General features: G+C 44.8%; 2 protein-coding genes across 5 annotated transcripts in view; one reads left to right on the forward strand and one right to left on the reverse strand.

The window, feature by feature from the left end:
• col22a1 (collagen, type XXII, alpha 1) overlaps nucleotides 1-5,644 on the forward strand; it is a 20,451-nt gene extending 14,807 nt beyond the window's left edge. Inside the window, exons 46-64 of the mRNA XM_061267319.1 lie at nucleotides 148-201; nucleotides 318-371; nucleotides 446-499; nucleotides 574-627; nucleotides 787-840; nucleotides 939-992; nucleotides 1,069-1,122; nucleotides 1,192-1,236; nucleotides 1,398-1,451; nucleotides 1,915-1,968; nucleotides 2,079-2,132; nucleotides 2,220-2,291; nucleotides 2,355-2,390; nucleotides 2,477-2,521; nucleotides 2,583-2,762; nucleotides 2,823-2,889; nucleotides 2,960-3,142; nucleotides 3,208-3,285; nucleotides 3,710-5,644. Of these exons, the coding sequence (XP_061123303.1) occupies nucleotides 148-201; nucleotides 318-371; nucleotides 446-499; nucleotides 574-627; nucleotides 787-840; nucleotides 939-992; nucleotides 1,069-1,122; nucleotides 1,192-1,236; nucleotides 1,398-1,451; nucleotides 1,915-1,968; nucleotides 2,079-2,132; nucleotides 2,220-2,291; nucleotides 2,355-2,390; nucleotides 2,477-2,521; nucleotides 2,583-2,762; nucleotides 2,823-2,889; nucleotides 2,960-3,142; nucleotides 3,208-3,285; nucleotides 3,710-3,903 (1,440 nt within the window). The 3' untranslated portion in view covers nucleotides 3,904-5,644. The remainder of the gene's footprint in view (nucleotides 1-147; nucleotides 202-317; nucleotides 372-445; nucleotides 500-573; nucleotides 628-786; nucleotides 841-938; nucleotides 993-1,068; nucleotides 1,123-1,191; nucleotides 1,237-1,397; nucleotides 1,452-1,914; nucleotides 1,969-2,078; nucleotides 2,133-2,219; nucleotides 2,292-2,354; nucleotides 2,391-2,476; nucleotides 2,522-2,582; nucleotides 2,763-2,822; nucleotides 2,890-2,959; nucleotides 3,143-3,207; nucleotides 3,286-3,709) is intronic.
• LOC133144539 (collagen alpha-1(IX) chain-like) overlaps nucleotides 5,538-17,326 on the reverse strand; it is a 15,304-nt gene continuing 3,515 nt past the window's right edge. For 2 of the 4 annotated variants that reach the window (XM_061267318.1, XM_061267317.1), the window contains 38 exons: nucleotides 16,841-16,957; nucleotides 15,964-16,034; nucleotides 15,309-15,380; nucleotides 15,026-15,155; nucleotides 12,720-13,116; nucleotides 12,558-12,638; nucleotides 11,722-11,739; nucleotides 11,452-11,541; nucleotides 11,347-11,382; nucleotides 10,779-10,850; nucleotides 10,654-10,698; nucleotides 10,534-10,569; nucleotides 9,664-9,687; nucleotides 9,535-9,588; nucleotides 9,354-9,425; nucleotides 9,075-9,113; nucleotides 8,880-8,936; nucleotides 8,637-8,690; nucleotides 8,499-8,552; nucleotides 8,370-8,423; nucleotides 8,252-8,305; nucleotides 8,132-8,185; nucleotides 8,002-8,055; nucleotides 7,871-7,924; nucleotides 7,753-7,806; nucleotides 7,629-7,673; nucleotides 7,516-7,569; nucleotides 7,403-7,456; nucleotides 7,287-7,340; nucleotides 7,136-7,207; nucleotides 7,033-7,068; nucleotides 6,927-6,971; nucleotides 6,830-6,862; nucleotides 6,617-6,763; nucleotides 6,480-6,534; nucleotides 6,217-6,411; nucleotides 6,069-6,155; nucleotides 5,538-5,996 (listed from right to left, as the gene is read on the reverse strand). In XM_061267318.1, coding sequence (XP_061123302.1) covers nucleotides 5,791-5,996; nucleotides 6,069-6,155; nucleotides 6,217-6,411; nucleotides 6,480-6,534; nucleotides 6,617-6,763; nucleotides 6,830-6,862; nucleotides 6,927-6,971; nucleotides 7,033-7,068; nucleotides 7,136-7,207; nucleotides 7,287-7,340; nucleotides 7,403-7,456; nucleotides 7,516-7,569; nucleotides 7,629-7,673; nucleotides 7,753-7,806; nucleotides 7,871-7,924; nucleotides 8,002-8,055; nucleotides 8,132-8,185; nucleotides 8,252-8,305; nucleotides 8,370-8,423; nucleotides 8,499-8,552; nucleotides 8,637-8,690; nucleotides 8,880-8,936; nucleotides 9,075-9,113; nucleotides 9,354-9,425; nucleotides 9,535-9,588; nucleotides 9,664-9,687; nucleotides 10,534-10,569; nucleotides 10,654-10,698; nucleotides 10,779-10,850; nucleotides 11,347-11,382; nucleotides 11,452-11,541; nucleotides 11,722-11,739; nucleotides 12,558-12,638; nucleotides 12,720-13,116; nucleotides 15,026-15,155; nucleotides 15,309-15,380; nucleotides 15,964-16,034; nucleotides 16,841-16,869 — 2,838 coding nt within the window. In that variant the 5' untranslated portion in view covers nucleotides 16,870-16,957 and the 3' untranslated portion in view covers nucleotides 5,538-5,790. The remainder of the gene's footprint in view (nucleotides 5,997-6,068; nucleotides 6,156-6,216; nucleotides 6,412-6,479; nucleotides 6,535-6,616; nucleotides 6,764-6,829; nucleotides 6,863-6,926; nucleotides 6,972-7,032; nucleotides 7,069-7,135; nucleotides 7,208-7,286; nucleotides 7,341-7,402; nucleotides 7,457-7,515; nucleotides 7,570-7,628; nucleotides 7,674-7,752; nucleotides 7,807-7,870; nucleotides 7,925-8,001; nucleotides 8,056-8,131; nucleotides 8,186-8,251; nucleotides 8,306-8,369; nucleotides 8,424-8,498; nucleotides 8,553-8,636; nucleotides 8,691-8,879; nucleotides 8,937-9,074; nucleotides 9,114-9,353; nucleotides 9,426-9,534; nucleotides 9,589-9,663; nucleotides 9,688-10,533; nucleotides 10,570-10,653; nucleotides 10,699-10,778; nucleotides 10,851-11,346; nucleotides 11,383-11,451; nucleotides 11,542-11,721; nucleotides 11,740-12,557; nucleotides 12,639-12,719; nucleotides 13,117-15,025; nucleotides 15,156-15,308; nucleotides 15,381-15,963; nucleotides 16,035-16,840; nucleotides 16,958-17,326) is intronic. The other 2 variants (XM_061267314.1, XM_061267316.1) reach the window with 2 other exon arrangements.

The raw sequence follows: 17,326 nt of genomic DNA on the forward strand, positions 1-17,326 counted from the left end.
TCCAAGTTACTAATGTGTGCTCATCAATCAAAGTACGCCCAGACACAGTCTGCGTCATTAGTCGAGCCTCCTCCAGGGGCACTGGTGAGCAATTAGGCCACGCTTAGTCTTCCAGGACAAGACTGATTGTCTGCTGTGTCGTTACAGGGCGCACCGGGCCTACCGGGACCTCAAGGTCCTCCCGGAGCTGATGGAGGAAAGGCAAGATGACACATTAACGCTTTTCCTTCTCGCTTAGACGAGCAAATATTTTTGGCTCACATTGAAGCAGATTTTTTTTGTTTTAAATAAATTCGTTTGTCAATTCTTCCACACAGGGACTTAAAGGTGACCGAGGTACTTCTGGAATGCCAGGAGATAAGGGAGAAAAGGTGAAGAGACAAACATTTATGACCTCGATATTTCGCATATATTATGGTTGAGTCATTTCTTTTTTATTTTACAGGGTCACCCTGGACCTCCAGGTCATCCCGGTCCCGCTGGAATGATGGGCACAGCGGTAAATTGCTCTAATGCATGCACCAAATAGTCTCAGAAGCTGGCTTGATTTGAAAACAATTTGTTCATGTTCAGGGCAATGATGGACAACCTGGTCCTCCTGGTCCCCAAGGAACCCCTGGCGAGAAGGTGAGTCCAGAATCTTGTACTTTCCCACGTATAAAAACAACATCTCATTAGTCTGCAGACGTGCTTTCCTCAATATAGGTCAGACCGTGTAATGTGCTGAGTTACGCTGTCTAGTATTCTCTTGTTCTTTTTAATGACTCTTCCTATCTGTTTTAATAGGGCAAAGAAGGTCTCAAAGGGATCCAAGGTCCTCCGGGTCTTCCTGGCGCGATTGTAAGAGTTATGATGCAGCAGCCAAACTATAAACAACTGCAGTCTGATCCAAACTATTGTGGTCCTGTTTGATGACAATCCATTCCACTTAACTGCAGGGTCCACTTGGCAAAATGGGAAAAGATGGTATCCAAGGTGAACAAGGAGAACCGGTAAGTAGAACATTCTAGCCTCATTTCATGTCACCTGACAGAAGCTGTGATGATGAGAGTCATTTTTTGATGCCAGGGCAAACAAGGTGAACCTGGACCACTTGGAAACCCCGGTCTCCGTGGACTCCCAGTAAGTAGCCTCCATAAACGGAACCTGTGTAAAAGATCACAAAGATCACCATTACTCCTGTCTATTCAGGGCTTCAAGGGTCACAGAGGAGAACCTGGTCCTCCTGGGTCAAAGGTGAGCAAAGCAACAAAAATATAGAATATTTATATAATAATATCGATTTAAAATTCTATACACAATGTTCCTAAAACAGAATACTATACTCTGTAAACAAATACAGTGCTGCTCAGCCTCTGGTTAGCGAATGTCATGCGATGATTTCATGCGTCAAACAGGGAGAAGATGGAAAAGGTGGATTACCTGGACGGGATGGCAAACCTGGAAAGGAGGTACCGTGCGTTTATTTATATTATTTAATCAACTAGCTGTCATGACTAGTCTGTCATATAAAAATACAAAGTGTACTTTAGTTCCCTCCAAGAGAAGCTTGTAATAAAAGAAAAAATGGAGTCCTGCCTCACAGCCATGCTGTATAGTAGAGATACATAAATATTAGGCCATCGAAAATCCTGGCCTGTTCAAACTGCATAAAATATTCTTCAGGCTGCAGCATTGCTCCCCGACATCTTCTGGAATCCAGCCCAGCAATGATTCAAGCGAGCTTGGAGCCCAGCGCCGAAATAATCTTTAATCATGTCTATATTTTACCGTGGAGCCGCTGCTGGAGCTTTCTGCATTATGAGATTTTTGTCCCATTTATTGTCAAGAGGCGACAAGCTCGCTTTTAACCCGTCGGCGTTCACACTTAAACGCCGGAGAACGTGCAAACTGTTGTTTTGTTTGTTGCGGCAGGGTCAAAAGGGGCCTCATGGACCTGAAGGACTCATTGGACCAAGAGGCGAACCAGTGAGCATGAACGCACCACTCAGCACATCATGTCAAGTGGAAAGAGGCGTGCAGTACATTTATGGGAACCGAGTCCATCGCTTTTCTTTCTCGGTTTGTTTGCTTTCCAGGGCAAGCAGGGTGAACCGGGGCCGTCGGGTAAATCGGGTCTCCCAGGAACTCCGGTGAGTTGTCTGTCAAAGCGCCACCATTCTGCAAACAACATGGCAATTCCTATTGTTTATTTTTACAACATCTTTCCCAACGCTCAGGGTTTGAGAGGGGAAAGGGGAGAACATGGAAATCCAGGATTACCAGGCTTCAGTGGGCCTAAGGGGCCTCCGGTAAGTGTCTGGAGATTAAAAGATCTAATCTACACAATATTGACATTTTTGTTCATTTTCCAGGGTCCGCCAGGTCCTGTTGGTCCAGAAGGAAAACAGGTAGCTCACATCAGTCGTTTCTATTTTTTTAATGTCCAGTACATATTGCATTTTTTTTTTTTTAATCCATCTTCGGGGTCTTGTAGGGAGTCCCGGGCCGAGCAGGCGATCGTGGCCTTAAGGGGGAAAAAGTAAGTATGGGGATTTTGAGTTAAGCTCTGCCAAAAAACACACCTCACAAATCTATTCTAGGGAGACGGGGGCATTAAAGGTGATAAGGGACAATCTGGAGAACCAGGTATACCAGGAAATACAGGACCACCTGGCAGAAAGGGCCACACTGGGATGATGGGCATGTCAGGACCACCGGGTGAAGTGGGATCTCCTGGGCCACAAGGACCTTCTGGGAATCCAGGAATACCAGGACCCAGAGTAAGTATCAAAAAGCGTTGCGAATATTTCAGTCAACCGGAATCAACCGCATCTCCTCAGGGGGAGTCCGCATCAGTGGAGCAGATGAGAAGGCTCATTCAGGAGGAATTGTCCAAGCAATTGGATGGTGAGGCAACAGCTTCACATCATATCTGAAGAGTCCATTTCCTGATGGAGTCTTTCTTTTGTGCTTCTAGCCAAATTGGCCTACCTCATGGCTCAGATGCAACCCGCCCATGTGAAGAGTTCCACGGGACGCCCGGGAGCACCCGGCCTTCCGGGTAAAGACGGCAACCCCGGGCGACCTGGCCCGCCCGGGGAACCGGGCATGCCTGGACTGAACGGAGGCGAGGGATCGAGGGGACCCGCGGGTCCCAAAGGTAGCGGCCCGCGACAAAAACTTTCAGATGACACCATCCACTAACCCTATTTGTGTTCCTTTCAGGTGAAAGAGGTACTAAAGGAGACAAAGGAGATTCTGGGGTTGGTGAAAGAGGAGAGCAAGGTCCTCCTGGTGCAATAGGTAATATCACAACTAAAAACATTCACACTAGACCAGTGGTTCTTAACCTTGTTGGAGGTACCGAAGCCCCAAGTTTCATAGACGCGTTCACCGAATCTCTCTTCAGTGAATAATAAAATTATTTTTGTTTCAAATTCAAGACATAGATGTTTTTTACTGGTGCACAAAATGAGCCGTGCGTGACAAAACCGACACAATGCATGAACTCGCAACATCCCTGCAAATCAGTGTAACTTCTACTGTTGCCTTTGCAAGACTAGTTGAGATATCACCAATTTATAAATCAGGTGTGTGCAGTGCAGGCTCTGCCGAACCCCTGAGACCGACCCACCGAACCGCTAGGGTTCGATGGAACCCGGGTTAAGAACCACTGCATTAGACGCCTCTCGATTGCTGCTAAAGCCATTCCGTCTCCCGACCACAGGCCCGGCTGGTATGCCGGGTTATGGGAAAGACGGCAGCCCGGGACAATCCGGAGCCCAAGGGGAGCCAGGAAATCCCGGCCCCACCGGTCAACCGGGCCCTCCGGGACCTACCGGGCAATGTGACCCCTCCCAGTGCGCCTATTACGCCAGCCTTGCGAACAGACCTCACTCCAAAAATGTCAAGGGGACTTAAAATGAAAAGAGCCTTAAGTACAGCTGTATTTATGAACATTGTAGCGTCTGACTAAAGAAGATTTTTGGGAGGCTTCCAACCTCACCTTTGGAGGACTGACGATTATTCTGTGTTTTCTTCTCGCAAATGATGGGGGATTGGATGCCAGGGACTTTTGAAGATGGAATGTGGGGTAAAGAGGGCAGCTAAATACGTTTTCCTGACTTGCATGCTTCTTGTCAAATATATCAGGAGCGGGCGGATAATGCAAGTCTCTCCAGGTATGTCAAGCTCGAGATTTCTCTCACTGCTCAATCTGTTAGGTAATCGCTTGGTATCGGGTTTAGTATTTTGCTAGTATCGGGTGGGGCGGGACTTTGGGAAGCCATTTTGAATTCTTAGGCGGTATTGACAATGATTGTTTGTGGGAGTGATGGCGGAGCACTTTTGTGCCTCTTATGTAGCCTTGAATGGGATCATTCTGCCCCGCTTGTCCAAAATGGAGGTAAGTAGTACTATCCTCTTTTTGATATGCTTTAACTTTTAATGTTGGAATAAATCGACGGCCATGCAACTCCCAACTCATTTATTTGAGCTTGACTACCTCTGGGTGAGATTGGGAGAGTTTTGAATTCCAAAATGTGGTTTGCTATATAAAGAAATGATTTGGGATTCAAAGGGAATGGCGTTTTTTTTTTGTTTTTTTTAAAGCAATTTTCATTTATTGAAGAGGAACAATTTGCGACATTGCTATTCATTATTTTATTTTTTTCCCGAAAGGCTTGTTGCTTCAAAGCGCTTTCTCATGTGCCACTTTATGACTTAGTGTCAACGGGCCCAAGTAAGCTAATTTAGTTTATTTATAGACTTCTCTCTCTTTTTTTTTTTTAATCGATTCCATTTGGCTTTTACATCGGTTCTTAGAAAAATCAACTCAAAGAGCAATTCTCAACCCAATTTAGAAGGTCAAACCATTAAAGTACATTTAACGGTCTTGTACTTTTCCAAAAAAATGGTTTGTCCTCCGTCAGACATGCACAAAACACAGAGCCATTTAGTGACCTTTGCTAATTAAAAGAATATATCCCAAGTGCTTTTATTCCACAATATATTGATTTTTTTTTTTTTTTTTTTTTTTATCTGGTGAAAATGGTGCTAAAATATTTTTAAAAATAGTAGCATATTGTAATGAAGACTCATGTAATGTACTGTACTGGAATAAATTCATCCCAAACCACGTTGGCAGACTTGAATTGTGACGAGGCTACGGCTCGGCTAGTTCTGTTCTGGTCATCAAACAATTGATTGCAGCGTTAATCACCTGTGCTCGGTTTTTACGGCTTGTGCGGTCTCACCCTTGTGCACACGACCTCGAACTGGCTGGAATGTTTGATAACATTGTCCTTGATTTTTTTTTTTTTACCTAAGCTAATGGTCATATTTGAACTGAATGTTTGCATTGTGCCCATACGGGAGACAATATTGATTTTCCTTTGTATCCGGGCAACGCCCCAATGACAAGCGTTTCTCTCCAAAACCAATTTTTCTGAAAAGCTTGACATAATTGTGCCAAAAAAAAGATGATTATTTGGCACTGTGACAGAAAATTGGATTGTGATGTATGCAACACTATTGAAAATGAAATACTACATGTAGTCCGACAAAATGTTTTCTATTTTACAGTTTGTTCATATTTGTTAAAACTCGTTCACCTTCCGATTAGCTCCCATTAAAGTCGCTCCTCACAAGTCTATACAATTTCTACAGTTGTGCCGTGTCTTGTTTCCCTTTGTGTCGCTAACATCCCCAGTTCCAATGTAGACTCCTGAAGATCAAAACTGGACTTGTGGACCAGTTTATAAGCGCCGTCCGTCACTTGAAGGTTGAAGATCCGGGTGCGTCCATGTCTCACTTTTTTCTGTAAGTGGATGACTTCTTCCCGCTGTACATAAAGAGAGGTGGTGGATTTCGGATTGTGCAGGTCGATGGGTCACAAAGACCTGGTGGACCAGATGGACCCTTTGGACCGGCCGCTCCTGGGACGCCGGGGCTTCCTTGTTCGCCACGTTCTCCATCCTTGCCATCTTTGCCGATGCCGGGAGCACCTGGAACACCTAAAGTAGTTTTGAAGCACATTTGTTTTTACATGTAGCATGGTAAACATGAGTGTTTTTTTTTTTTTTTACCTGGTGCACCTGGTAGTCCTGCACTTCCTTTGATTCCAACGCCATCTTCACCTTTATCTCCTTTATCTCCCTTAGCTCCAGGGTCACCTACAAAAAGGAGCCAGTTGATTGGGATCTACCCAAGTCTTTGGGTCATCTCCATCCTGACCTTTCTTTCCCGGTGCACCTGGCATGCCAAAGTAGCCCGGATGGCCTTTGACCCCCATGGGCCCTTGAGCTCCCGGTGGTCCCGGAGCACCGTCAGCTCCAGCAGGGCCCGGTGGTCCCGCTTGTCCTGGGATGCCAGGAGATCCCAATGCAGCCGGTCTCTTTAGGAAATCTTTCATGAATTGTCCTAATTGTTCTGCAAAGTCCAGAATATAGAACAAGTCAATTTGTGCCACCATTTCAAGTCAAAACGTACAAACTAACCTTCAACCACGGCCGAGCACATCTCCCGAAGGTTGTCGTCGCTAACTCTTGGGCCCTGTGAGGAGTTCATAAATGTGGATCAGCACATTTTATTTTGAAAAGCAACTTCCGGTAGAGTCAGCAGGCGCAACGCTTACAGGCAGACCTCTGGGACCCGGTGCCCCAGGTAAACCCGGCTCTCCCTCCAGCCCTCGGGATCCCATTGGACCAGCCACGCCCTCGTGGCCTGGCCGACCCGGTCGACCTTCTGGTCCGGTTGCTCCTCTGTCGCCCTTTGTTCCATACTGAGTGGAACAGTGTAAATCAAAGCCAGTCCACTCTGGTTATGAACATGAAAAAAATATGGATACCTCTCCTTTAATTCCAGGAATTCCAGGTGGACCCTGATGGAGAGATGCTAGGTTTAATGTTTCATTCAAACCAATGAAGCCAAAACACAAAACATACCTGATCTCCCTTGACTCCAGGATCTCCGGGAAGACCCGTAGCTCCCTGAATCATATGTTTTCGTCATTAAACACAAATAATATGTTTGCAATCGAGGTAAACATACCAAAGTTCCTTTTGGTCCCTCTGGTCCCATCGGGCCCTATCGACAGAACTTGAATCGATACTTTTGTTTGCTTCGTGGCATTTTAGTAAGAAGATCATCCAACCTGATCTCCTTTGTGTCCAGTGTGACCTTTCATTCCAGTTTCCCCAGCGTTGCCTTTCTCGCCCTTTTCACCCTGCGAGGATCAATTTTGAAACCCGTTTGTTAATTTGTCATCGCCACAACCCCAATGAAATTTAAAAAGGTGTTGTTACCTCAATACCTGGAGGACCTGCTGGCCCCACTGGCCCTTGTTTCCCTGATCCACCCTAGAAAGGTATCACATATTCAGAATTTTATCACAGAAAATGAGGAGTCAATATCAACGCACAGTTGAGCCTTTTTCTCCTGGTTTTCCATCTTCTCCGGGTTTCCCGTCCTCACCCTGTGGGATATATTATATTAATGTACAGCGAGCATGAATTGAATGTTCAGGAAGCTCACGGTTTTGCCCGGAAGTCCAATCGGCCCGATGGCTCCATCAGCACCGGCGTCGCCCTAAAGATAATGTGCACGTCATTTTGTCATTCAGATAAATTATTCCAATTAAAATGTACCTTTTCACCAGTAGGTCCAACTAATCCTGGCTTGCCTGGAAGCCCCTGAAAAAAATAAATAATACACCGCTAAGGTAATACCTTTAAAATGTATATGGCAAAAAAAAAAATGAAGGGGACTTACAGGGATGCCCACAACCCCCCTGACGCCAACGGTTCCGACCGGCCCGGGCTCTCCCTGTGGAGTAGATTGACAGTTTAGACACGTAAAAATATTGATTTCTTTTTAGCTGACAAGTCACCTTGGCACCATCAGTTCCAGGAATTCCATCTAGGCCGTCTTTGCCCGGCGCTCCCTGTCAAAGCCCACCGCACAAGTTAAAAAAAAAAAAAAAGCAGATGAGTGCTTTCAAATGTAATCAATCCAACTTACAACATCTCCCTTATCTCCTTGAGGACCCTGCTCCCCTTGAGATCCCATTGCGCCCTAATCAAACATAAAATCCAAATGAGAAATATATATTTTTTTCAAAAATATTCTCCAGCCAGCACGTTGCACTCACTTCATCACCCTTGGGTCCTTCAAAACCTTGACGTCCACGCAATCCCTCCACACCCTGAGGACACAAATTCACTCTTCAAGACTTTCCTTGTGGCTGTCAATGCAAGGCAAGATTACTTACAGGCGCTCCTGGTGGGCCGGTGGGTCCGGGCATGCCATTGAAACCCGGAGGACCCTATAACAGAACCAGCACTTACTTCAACGCGAATCGAATATAATCGGACCTAAATTGAACATACCCTGTCTCCTTTTTCTCCTGTTGTACCAGTTGGTCCAATGGGTCCTCTTTGTCCCTGACACGGACGGATATCACATTATAGAGAAGACATTTACAATGTTAACGTAATTGTGACAATTAATAGTCTTACGTCGTCTCCCATGCGACCTGGCGCACCTTGAGGGCCTTCAGGTCCAGAATCTCCCTGTGGATCGAATGAAGATAGTCACATGGTGACACTTTACTGTTTACATTCAATATTGTTTATGGTGTCAATCAAAGTGTGCACCTTTTCTCCAGGTATTCCATCTTTGCCATTTTCACCAGGCATACCTTTGTGTCCCTGTGAGCAAAATAAGTAAATAAAATAAAATAAAATAAAATAAAATAAAATAAAATAAAATAAAATAAAATAAAATAAAATAAAATAAAATAAAATAAAATAAAATAAAATAAAATAAAATAAAATAAAATAAAATAAAAACTAAAAAATATGTTGTAGTATCCTGTTTGGATTAAAAGAAATTCTCACCTTCAAGCCTGGTAGCCCAGCCAATCCCTGAGGTCCAGCAGGGCAGGCTGCAGGGCACTACAAATGTATTCCAAACAAAAAATAAGACATACAACGCAACGTTTTGTCCCGTAAATGATGAGACATTCTGTGAGAATTTCGCAGCCATGCATCCAAGAAACATGTTGAAAGGCCGAAAGACAGAAAGACACTCACAGATTCCCCACTTCCCTCACCACTGGGACCAGGAGGGCCCTGAAAACACAGCAGAGTCACATCTACAACACCCAAAGCAGCTTAAGGTGTTTACACAGATCAATCAACCATAACAGAGAAATTCCCAAGTGGAAGAACCCGAGAAGAAAAGCATCTGTGTGTGAAAAAAGAAAAAGAAGTGCATTGACCAATCAGCAATAAGGATCTTTAAATCCAAATTTAGCACCCAGGAAACAAACCAGCAACCACAAATAGTGATTTCAATCAGGCTTCTCTTACCGCTGGACCAGGAGGTCCTGGAAGCCCTGGAGGTCCTGCCTTTCCAGTATCCCCTTTGGCTCCTGGTGCACCCTGCAAAACATGTCATCAAAACATTTAGAAATAAATTTGAAAAATTGCTTCGATTCTTAGAAAGACATTTATTCTCATGTTAAAATACTTGGTTCATTCCCTGACTGACCTCAGGCCCGATATTGCCTTCATCGCCCGGGATTCCCGGTTTTCCTGGTGGTCCCTATCGGAAACACAGTCAGTTTGAGCAGATCACCTTCACTGCACCACACCAAATTTGGAAATTGTCAACACATACAGGAGGTCCTTCACTTGCTGGGCCCTGTAAAGACAAAATCAAACATAAGATTGATTACTTCATGATTGATGTCTTAGATCAGGGATGGGCAACTGGTGACCCTCGTCTACACTTGGAGTGGCACTTGATGAATTGATATTTTGGAATTAAAAATCATTTGTGTTCCTGAGGAATTAAGAGTTGCAATACTGGTACCAACCACAAGGTGGCAGACATAGCTATACTATGTCGAAGTTGGAATTGCAAAACAAGCAAGAGCAAGAAAAATACCTGTGCACAAATCAAGGTGACGTTGACGTTTAAAATTCGCCAGTATTTATTAAATTAATGTCCTCGGAAAAATATTCATCCAATGCATTTAAGGTTTGATAGTTTTACAAGCGCGTATCGTTGCTTAATTGGACAAGCGGTTGCTGTGACGGACGCGCACAGGTGAGTAAACCAGCCTATTTAATTTGTGGATTTGAATTATACGTTAGGAAAAAAAAAAAGATGCGCAAAATGAACATTTGCATTTAATATTGACTTGCTTTTTTGCACTTTTGTGTCATTGAGTGGGAATTTTTGTGCAAGTGCGCAATAGCGCAGTTTAAACGGGATTATACAGTTTTCTGTTTGTCATTCAACAATGTATCTTTCCATATGCATTTGAAATGAAGTCTATAAAGCTACAATTGTGCACATTGGTTCAATATAAAACAGACGGGCACACAATTTGCCTCATCAAAATATTTTTTTTGTATTAGATCTGGTTAGGAAGTGCACGGTCTTATGCAGTACTACTGCTAAAAGAAAAAATATGCACCCCTTCATCAATTAAGTTGCCCATCACTGACTTTTTTGAGAAAAAATAAATAAATCTTCACTTACAGCAGGACCTGCAGGACCAGGAAAACCAGGAAGACCCTGATGAGTTGGGGACAGACAGTTAAGATGAATTAATCTTCTTATTGCAGGCGCATTTATAAAGCATTTTAAATAGTTCCTTACTCTCTCGCCCACTATCCCTCTGGGACCCATTGGGCCAGGAGAACCCTTGTGGGAAATAAACAGATGACAATGTTAGTGTAGTAGATACCCAAAAGACTTGCTGGTAATGGATGGTGTTTTTTTACAGTAGGTCCTGGTAGACCAGGTAGGCCTCGCTGCCCAGGAAGTCCAATTTCCCCCTGCTCGCCTTTGCTGCCCTGCCAAGCACACACACAAAAGGCAAATAGGAGAACTTTATCTTCATCACCACACAGTCTCTCGAGTGCGCAAAGGGAGTGACAGTGAGCATTCATCATTGTTTCTCAGCTAGTTTAAGGCGGGATGGGACTGTGATGATCTGACCTTTTGCTTCTGCTAGTTCTTGTTTGTAGTGATGCAATGGAGTGATGGCGATGGGCTGGGATTCATTGATTATGTATCGATCACGTAAAGTTTAACTCGCGTGATATGAAGGGAAGTACGGGCGTATTCGATCATGTATGGAGGCTCTCTATTATCAGGCTGCTAAATTGATGGTTTGCCTGAGCCTTCCAAGGCTGACACTTTGCGAACCATCAAGAGACCAAGGTCTGTGGGTGTGCGAGTCACTTTACCTTGATTTAAAGTCATGACACCCCCCCCCCCCCCTAAAAAAGCCATGGAGGAAGAATGGTTCTATTTCCAAAGGGGCAGTTTATTTTTTTGTGTACTTACAGCCGGACCTGGGCTGCCAGGAGACCCCGGAAGACCCTGGAGACAAATTAAAACTGTCAAAAAATGCTTTAAATGTCAGACTTATTTTTTGTAGATTTTTTTTACATCTCGTCCATCTCGACCATCTTCCCCCGCAGGCCCGCGAGGACCCTCGGGGCCGCTGACTCCAGGGGGGCCTGGGACGGATCTTTCAGGCTGCGACAGGAAACGGACAGTAAGTAATAAAAATGGCTTGTAATGATTAAATATGTCAAATTTCTAATATGCTGTATAAATGATGACATCTGAAGAGTATTGCTACGAAGCTATTGTGTGCAATGAGGCGCCCAGGCAACCGAGATTAAGCAAAACAGAGTAGAGTGGATAGATAAATACCTCAGCATTGGCAAACATCTGAAGGAGCCAAAGAAATCAGACCAAAAAAAAAAAAAAATTGCAGTTAGTGAAAGTATGCACACCCCCCGTCACCATCAGAGCCAGCAGAAGCGCATCTGCTTAGAATCATTGCAGTGAGTTGTCATGCTCTCATTTCAAGCTCATCCGTCATACAAAGGTACCTGTGGCTGAGTAACCGCCTCCACTTTGCGAAGATGCAAACATTAATCATGACACCCCTTTAAATACTTCTCTGAGGCGGAAGTTTCATTTAATGAGCGACCAAAATGTTGGCATCACAAGCATGCTAATGAAATAAATGGATATTCCAAATGCTAACATGCATACTTGGATAAAATGTTATCCTCTATTTCATTCACAGTATGCTGGAATAATAAACATGCTGTTGAAAAGTTTCCTTTTCCCCATAATTGCAGAGGATTAAAAAAAAACATTTTTTTTTAAACATGGTTTGCTGCTGTCTAACAAGACCATTATTGTGCAACAAAAAAAATGCAACAAAACATATACCTTACTTTTAAAATCCAGATAAAACAAGAAAGTGATTGCAAATATCAGTAGCGTGGTTGCCCTCTTCCAAGAAATGTCGTGGCACAAACCAGAAGTGAAATGAACTAGTAACCACAGGTAGATGTGGAATGAATTAACCAACAGCTGACTTTGTAATTTCCCCCTCAATTACGATGAAGCTTTCTTGTAAGCTAACTTTGCGTTCCGTCAGCGTGTTGGGCGATTCCATTTCTGCCCGCTTCCCTCCCGGCATGCAATAGGGCGGCTCGCCTCACCGCAAACCGCAGCTAAGCGCATCCGGGTACCTCGGTGGCTGGTAACTCGTTGCAGTTCTCGCGCTGGGCTCTCTTTGGGTCGCAGTGAATCAGCATCCACTGGAGCTCAAACTGAAACAAGACATGATAACAGCGGGCTAGAAAGCCAATCGTGGGGAGTCTCTGTCACCGAAATACGTTGACCTGCCTTACCACCACGGACGCTTCGGGGTCAGCGTCAAGCCTGCCGATCAGAGTGTCCCCCTCGGTGTTAATGGCCCCCTTGCCCTTGATGGGCTTCCGGTCCACGGGCTGGCAGTCCACGTAGAGCGTGACCTGCTCGCGCTCGACGCCGATCATCACCTTGTGCCACTTGGTGTTGAAGAGCACGGACAGGCCGGGGAAGGTGACGGTCTGCAGGTTGCCGTCGGGGCTGGTCAGGAAGTACTCCAGGGACTGCCGGTCCCCGTTGAGCCTCATTCCGGCTTGCTTGCGGCCGTCCTCGTCCACGATTTGCCAGACGTTCCACACTTTGCTCACGGTGTTCTTGATCATGCGGAACGTCACCATGAAGGAATATTCATCGGGGAAACCGCGAGGGAAGTTCAGCCTAGGTCCATGATTGGAAAATTCACAACAAATCTGAAATTGTTTATTAGAATACAAATGCATGAAATACCGTAAATTCCGGACTATAAGCCGCACCGGACTATAAGCCGCACCAGCTAAAATTGGGGGATATTTTAGTTTTTTTCTTATATAAACCGACTATAAGCCGCACGTGCACGCATTTTTTTACAAAGAAAGACCGTTCACAGAAAGCCTTTTTAAAGTTTTAATAACATACTTTAATATGTCTTTCTAAACATTGCCTGTGACGAAGGGTTTAGATCCCTTTGACGCAGGTCACCTAGCGTGCATTCCTACTAAAGCTCATAATAGTCACAAGCGACACAGCCAGAATAAGCAGCAGCCATAGTAGTGTTTCAAAATAGTATTTTTGTTGTTGTTTTTTTCTTCAAGATACCGCAGTGTATAAAAGTGATCAAGTCATCACAAAAATCACGAAAAAAAAAATCCTTATATAAGCCGCACCTGACTATAAACCGCAGGGTTAAAAATTTTGGAAATAAGTCGCGGTTTATAGTCCGGAATTTACGGTAAATCACATCCTTTCCATTATTGAGGGAAACAAAAAGTCAATTAGATGACGTTTTTCCAAAATTGTTCAGCCTGAGTGGAAGTCGTGTCAAAGTTAATGTCGGATCACACCTGGCATAAAAATATTGAAATCAGATTCACCAGCTAATCATGTTACTCTATTATGGCGTATTCAGGCACTGTGGAATATGCTGCCTCGGTGGGTGTAATTCAATCTTCCACTTAGGCCAGCCTCCGCTCGCTGTGTTTTTTTTAATGAGCCAGATTCACACTAGGTGGCAAATTCAGATCTGTGACTTTTTTTTTTCTTCTTCTTCTTCAACATCTTGTAAACAAGAAGCAATAAAAGAGGTTTCCTGCTAGCCAATAAACCAAACGGAGCTCTTTCTAGTATCGTCTCAAATATGTGCTGACGGAAGGGAAGAGAGAGGATGTGCTGTCGAAAACACCTCGGCGTGGAGAGCCGGTAAACACGTATTAGCATTCAGTGTGACCGTGCAGCCCGAGCCGGCGTTACATAACAGCATGTGATCAAGCCGACCCGCGGGAGGCTTAACGTCCATGGAGACCGAGCTGAAGGGTCGGCGGCTTTCATTATGTAAAGTGCCATTACCTGAACAAACTCTTTAATTCACTTGTGTGAAATGGCGTCGTTGGGTTAAAAACGCTGAGCCTGCAGGGCTGATCACCCAATGGCAAGGCATTCATTACACACCGCTTATTTCTTCTTAGGACCAACCAGAAGTTCACATTCACTTGCTGGAGTCAATCCTGATTCCTTGTTGAGTCTCATTTGGAGGCCACAGTTGATTTGAAGCCACAAAGCCGCCCACAAAAAAAAAACTAATCCCCCTGCCAAGTCCAGCCTTTAATTAGGAACTCGTGAATTTTTTACAGGAAGCTAGTGATGTTGTCAGCGCTCGTTATTTATCCCGTTTTTGTTTCATAGCCTTGAAGGAGCTCACGCAGCAGAAGATAAATCATGATCTAAAAGGCGTGTCAAGATTTGTCTCCGGGAAGGTGTTCTCGTGTGATTTAGTTGGATTCGGTGCATTATAATCACCATCTTAAATTGTTCATTTTCTCCAAACTTGACAGTACGCCTTATGTATGGATCTCAAATCGACTATGAGTTTTAGAGCTTCTTGGTTTTTTTTTTTTTCCCCCCACCTCCCCAGAAATGCATGCGGTCGGCGAGATGCCAAAATATGTTCAGACACGTTTGCACTATCAATTATATGTCCCTCGCTAACATCTGGGGCCGACCTGTAATAACGCAACACCTGCATGGGGAACACACCCGGCGACATTGGCGTATGGCTCTTTGAAAATAGACACTAAAAAGTTGCACGACTCACATGGTTGGAATTTGGAAGTTGGCCTCCCGGTCCAGGCGGTAGGCCACTTGCAGGGGAGTTGAGCCGTCCACCTTCCTCACGCCTTTCAGCGGGATGACATCAAGCTGGAATTGGGTGATCAAATCAAAACCTGAGGAGAAATTAAATTCATTTTAAATGATCAAATAAAATGTGGAGAAATGCAAATTGGAACTCCTAAATTAACTTTGACGTAGTTGTTTGGCACAAACTTTAATTGCAACCAGGTCAACTTTTCATCAAATAACAGGAGGATATGCCCCACCCGGAAGATCATCCTGTCCGCTTCTCATAGGTGGGCAGACGGTGTCGCCATCCAGTCGATTAAAGTCCAGTTCTGAAGACAGAAGGTACAGCATTATTTATTTATCTTATTATTATTAAAGCCTTTAGGAGTCAGTCCAACCGGAGGAAGCAACGGACACATCTGGAAGCCCTTCAGCAAATACGCTGAGACATCAGACCGAGCGGTGAGACGCAATTTATGCCATTTATTTTTTTTTACTGCTGCTAAACACTTTTCTGACCACACACTCAAGTTGTTAAAGTTGCCATCTACCGTCGCTTTACACGGGCAAAGCCACTCATTACGTGCCACGGACCGCGATGATGTCACATGGCTTCCCGTGTGCACGTTTTGAAATTAAAAAAAACTCCTACTGACGCTTAGCGCCGTCATTTTACATTTACAGCTTGTGCAGACAATGGCATTGTTGGGACTGTCAGAGGGGGAACGCTTAATCTCATTTAATCCTCCGCACGCCACGGACCACGAAGGCACGGCTGCTATTTCGGGCCCCTTCGCTTGGTGACCTCGCCATGGTACAGGAACCGAACATTAATCGCATACGTTATTAGGTACACCAGTCTCATCGTCCTTTTGGTCTTTGGATAGACATTGTTAAATAAGGTGTACTTACGTCCAAGTGCAGGAGCAAGCAGGAGAGCCACCAGGGCCATGAGGACAGGCGAGTATGTCCAGGGATGCTTTCTGCTCAGAAAAAAAAATATTTGCAACAGAAGAAAGAGCATCATTTAGTATTGCAAACCCCATAAAAGACCGAAAATTGAATTCTGCTCTTGATGGAAGGTTGCCGCTCATCCACCCGAGAGAGCGATGCACTGCCGTCAAGGGCCTAACCTCTCTCGGTGTTAACTCTCTTGCAGATTTGTGTGAACGGACATGTGAGTGAAATGCCAAGACAGGGAAAGCGACTGGCGGCCTTGTCAGCAGCAAGGTCTTTGCGGGGCCAGACGTCAGCCCAGAGAAGAGAAGAGCATCTTCAAATCCCCCGGCATTTTTTTCATCTCAAAGGTACCGGCGCATCCGTCGCTTCTCCATATTTTGAAACAGTTCTTGCATAAATGAATGGAGTGGGTGGTAATGAGAGTCGGCGGCAACCGTTTTGTTCTTCTCACGTTAGCGCCTAATTGTTTTTTTGTGTGATATTTGTCGGCTGAAACAAAGAAAGGAACGAGCACGTTCATATTCACATGAGACAAATTAATTGCGCCATGCCTGTGAGAGCGCGCCGAATAAATCTCCCGTTAACCATTTGGCGTGATGTAATGTTACACCAAGGGAAAAAAAAGTCCATATATTTTTGGATAAAAAGAATGCTAGTACTGAATTTGCCCCAAAGATTTAGGACATTTGCTAAACTACAAGAAGAAAAAGAGCATTTTTTTGTCACGCCACATCATTGCATACTTATTGACCAAATCTAAAGAAAGCCTTTTAGTGTGGAAGGTCACGACAGAGCTGAGCGATGAGAAGCCTTGCCGCGAGTTATTTACCTCGTCAAAGCAGAGCAGCGGAAGGCCATGTTTGATTGTCACGGAAGTTCGGCGATGCGCTGCGGATGCTGGAGCTCAAGTCGAATCGGAATCCCCCACCCCTCAGCCGGGTCCTACCTGCGCATGTTGACAAGCGAGTGAGTGCGGGCGACGGCGCAGGGGATGTTCAAGCATTTTTCAGAGGCCAAATAAAAGTTGCCTTAATGGCCTCCCATTGGCCAGGAGTTCTTGAGGGAGGTGGTGTCACCGTTTTATTACCGACACTTAAAAAGATGCAGGAGCCCCGGGGCCCCATGTGTGTGTAAACTGGCTTTTTTTTTGTGCCTCTCTTGGGTGCCCCCTAATGATATGTGCAGCCTGTATGTAATTCTCTTAATAATGATCCCGGTAATCGTGAGGATTGAAGAAGCAGAGTGATGATACGTGCATTTTACAAACACGTGTGGAGCCCGGGTTTGCTCGAGGAATGCACGTCGGCCGGCCGGC

This window comes from Syngnathus typhle, linkage group LG20 (genome assembly GCF_033458585.1).
Source record: "Syngnathus typhle isolate RoL2023-S1 ecotype Sweden linkage group LG20, RoL_Styp_1.0, whole genome shotgun sequence".
In the NCBI taxonomy this organism is placed as follows: Eukaryota; Metazoa; Chordata; class Actinopteri; order Syngnathiformes; family Syngnathidae; genus Syngnathus; species Syngnathus typhle.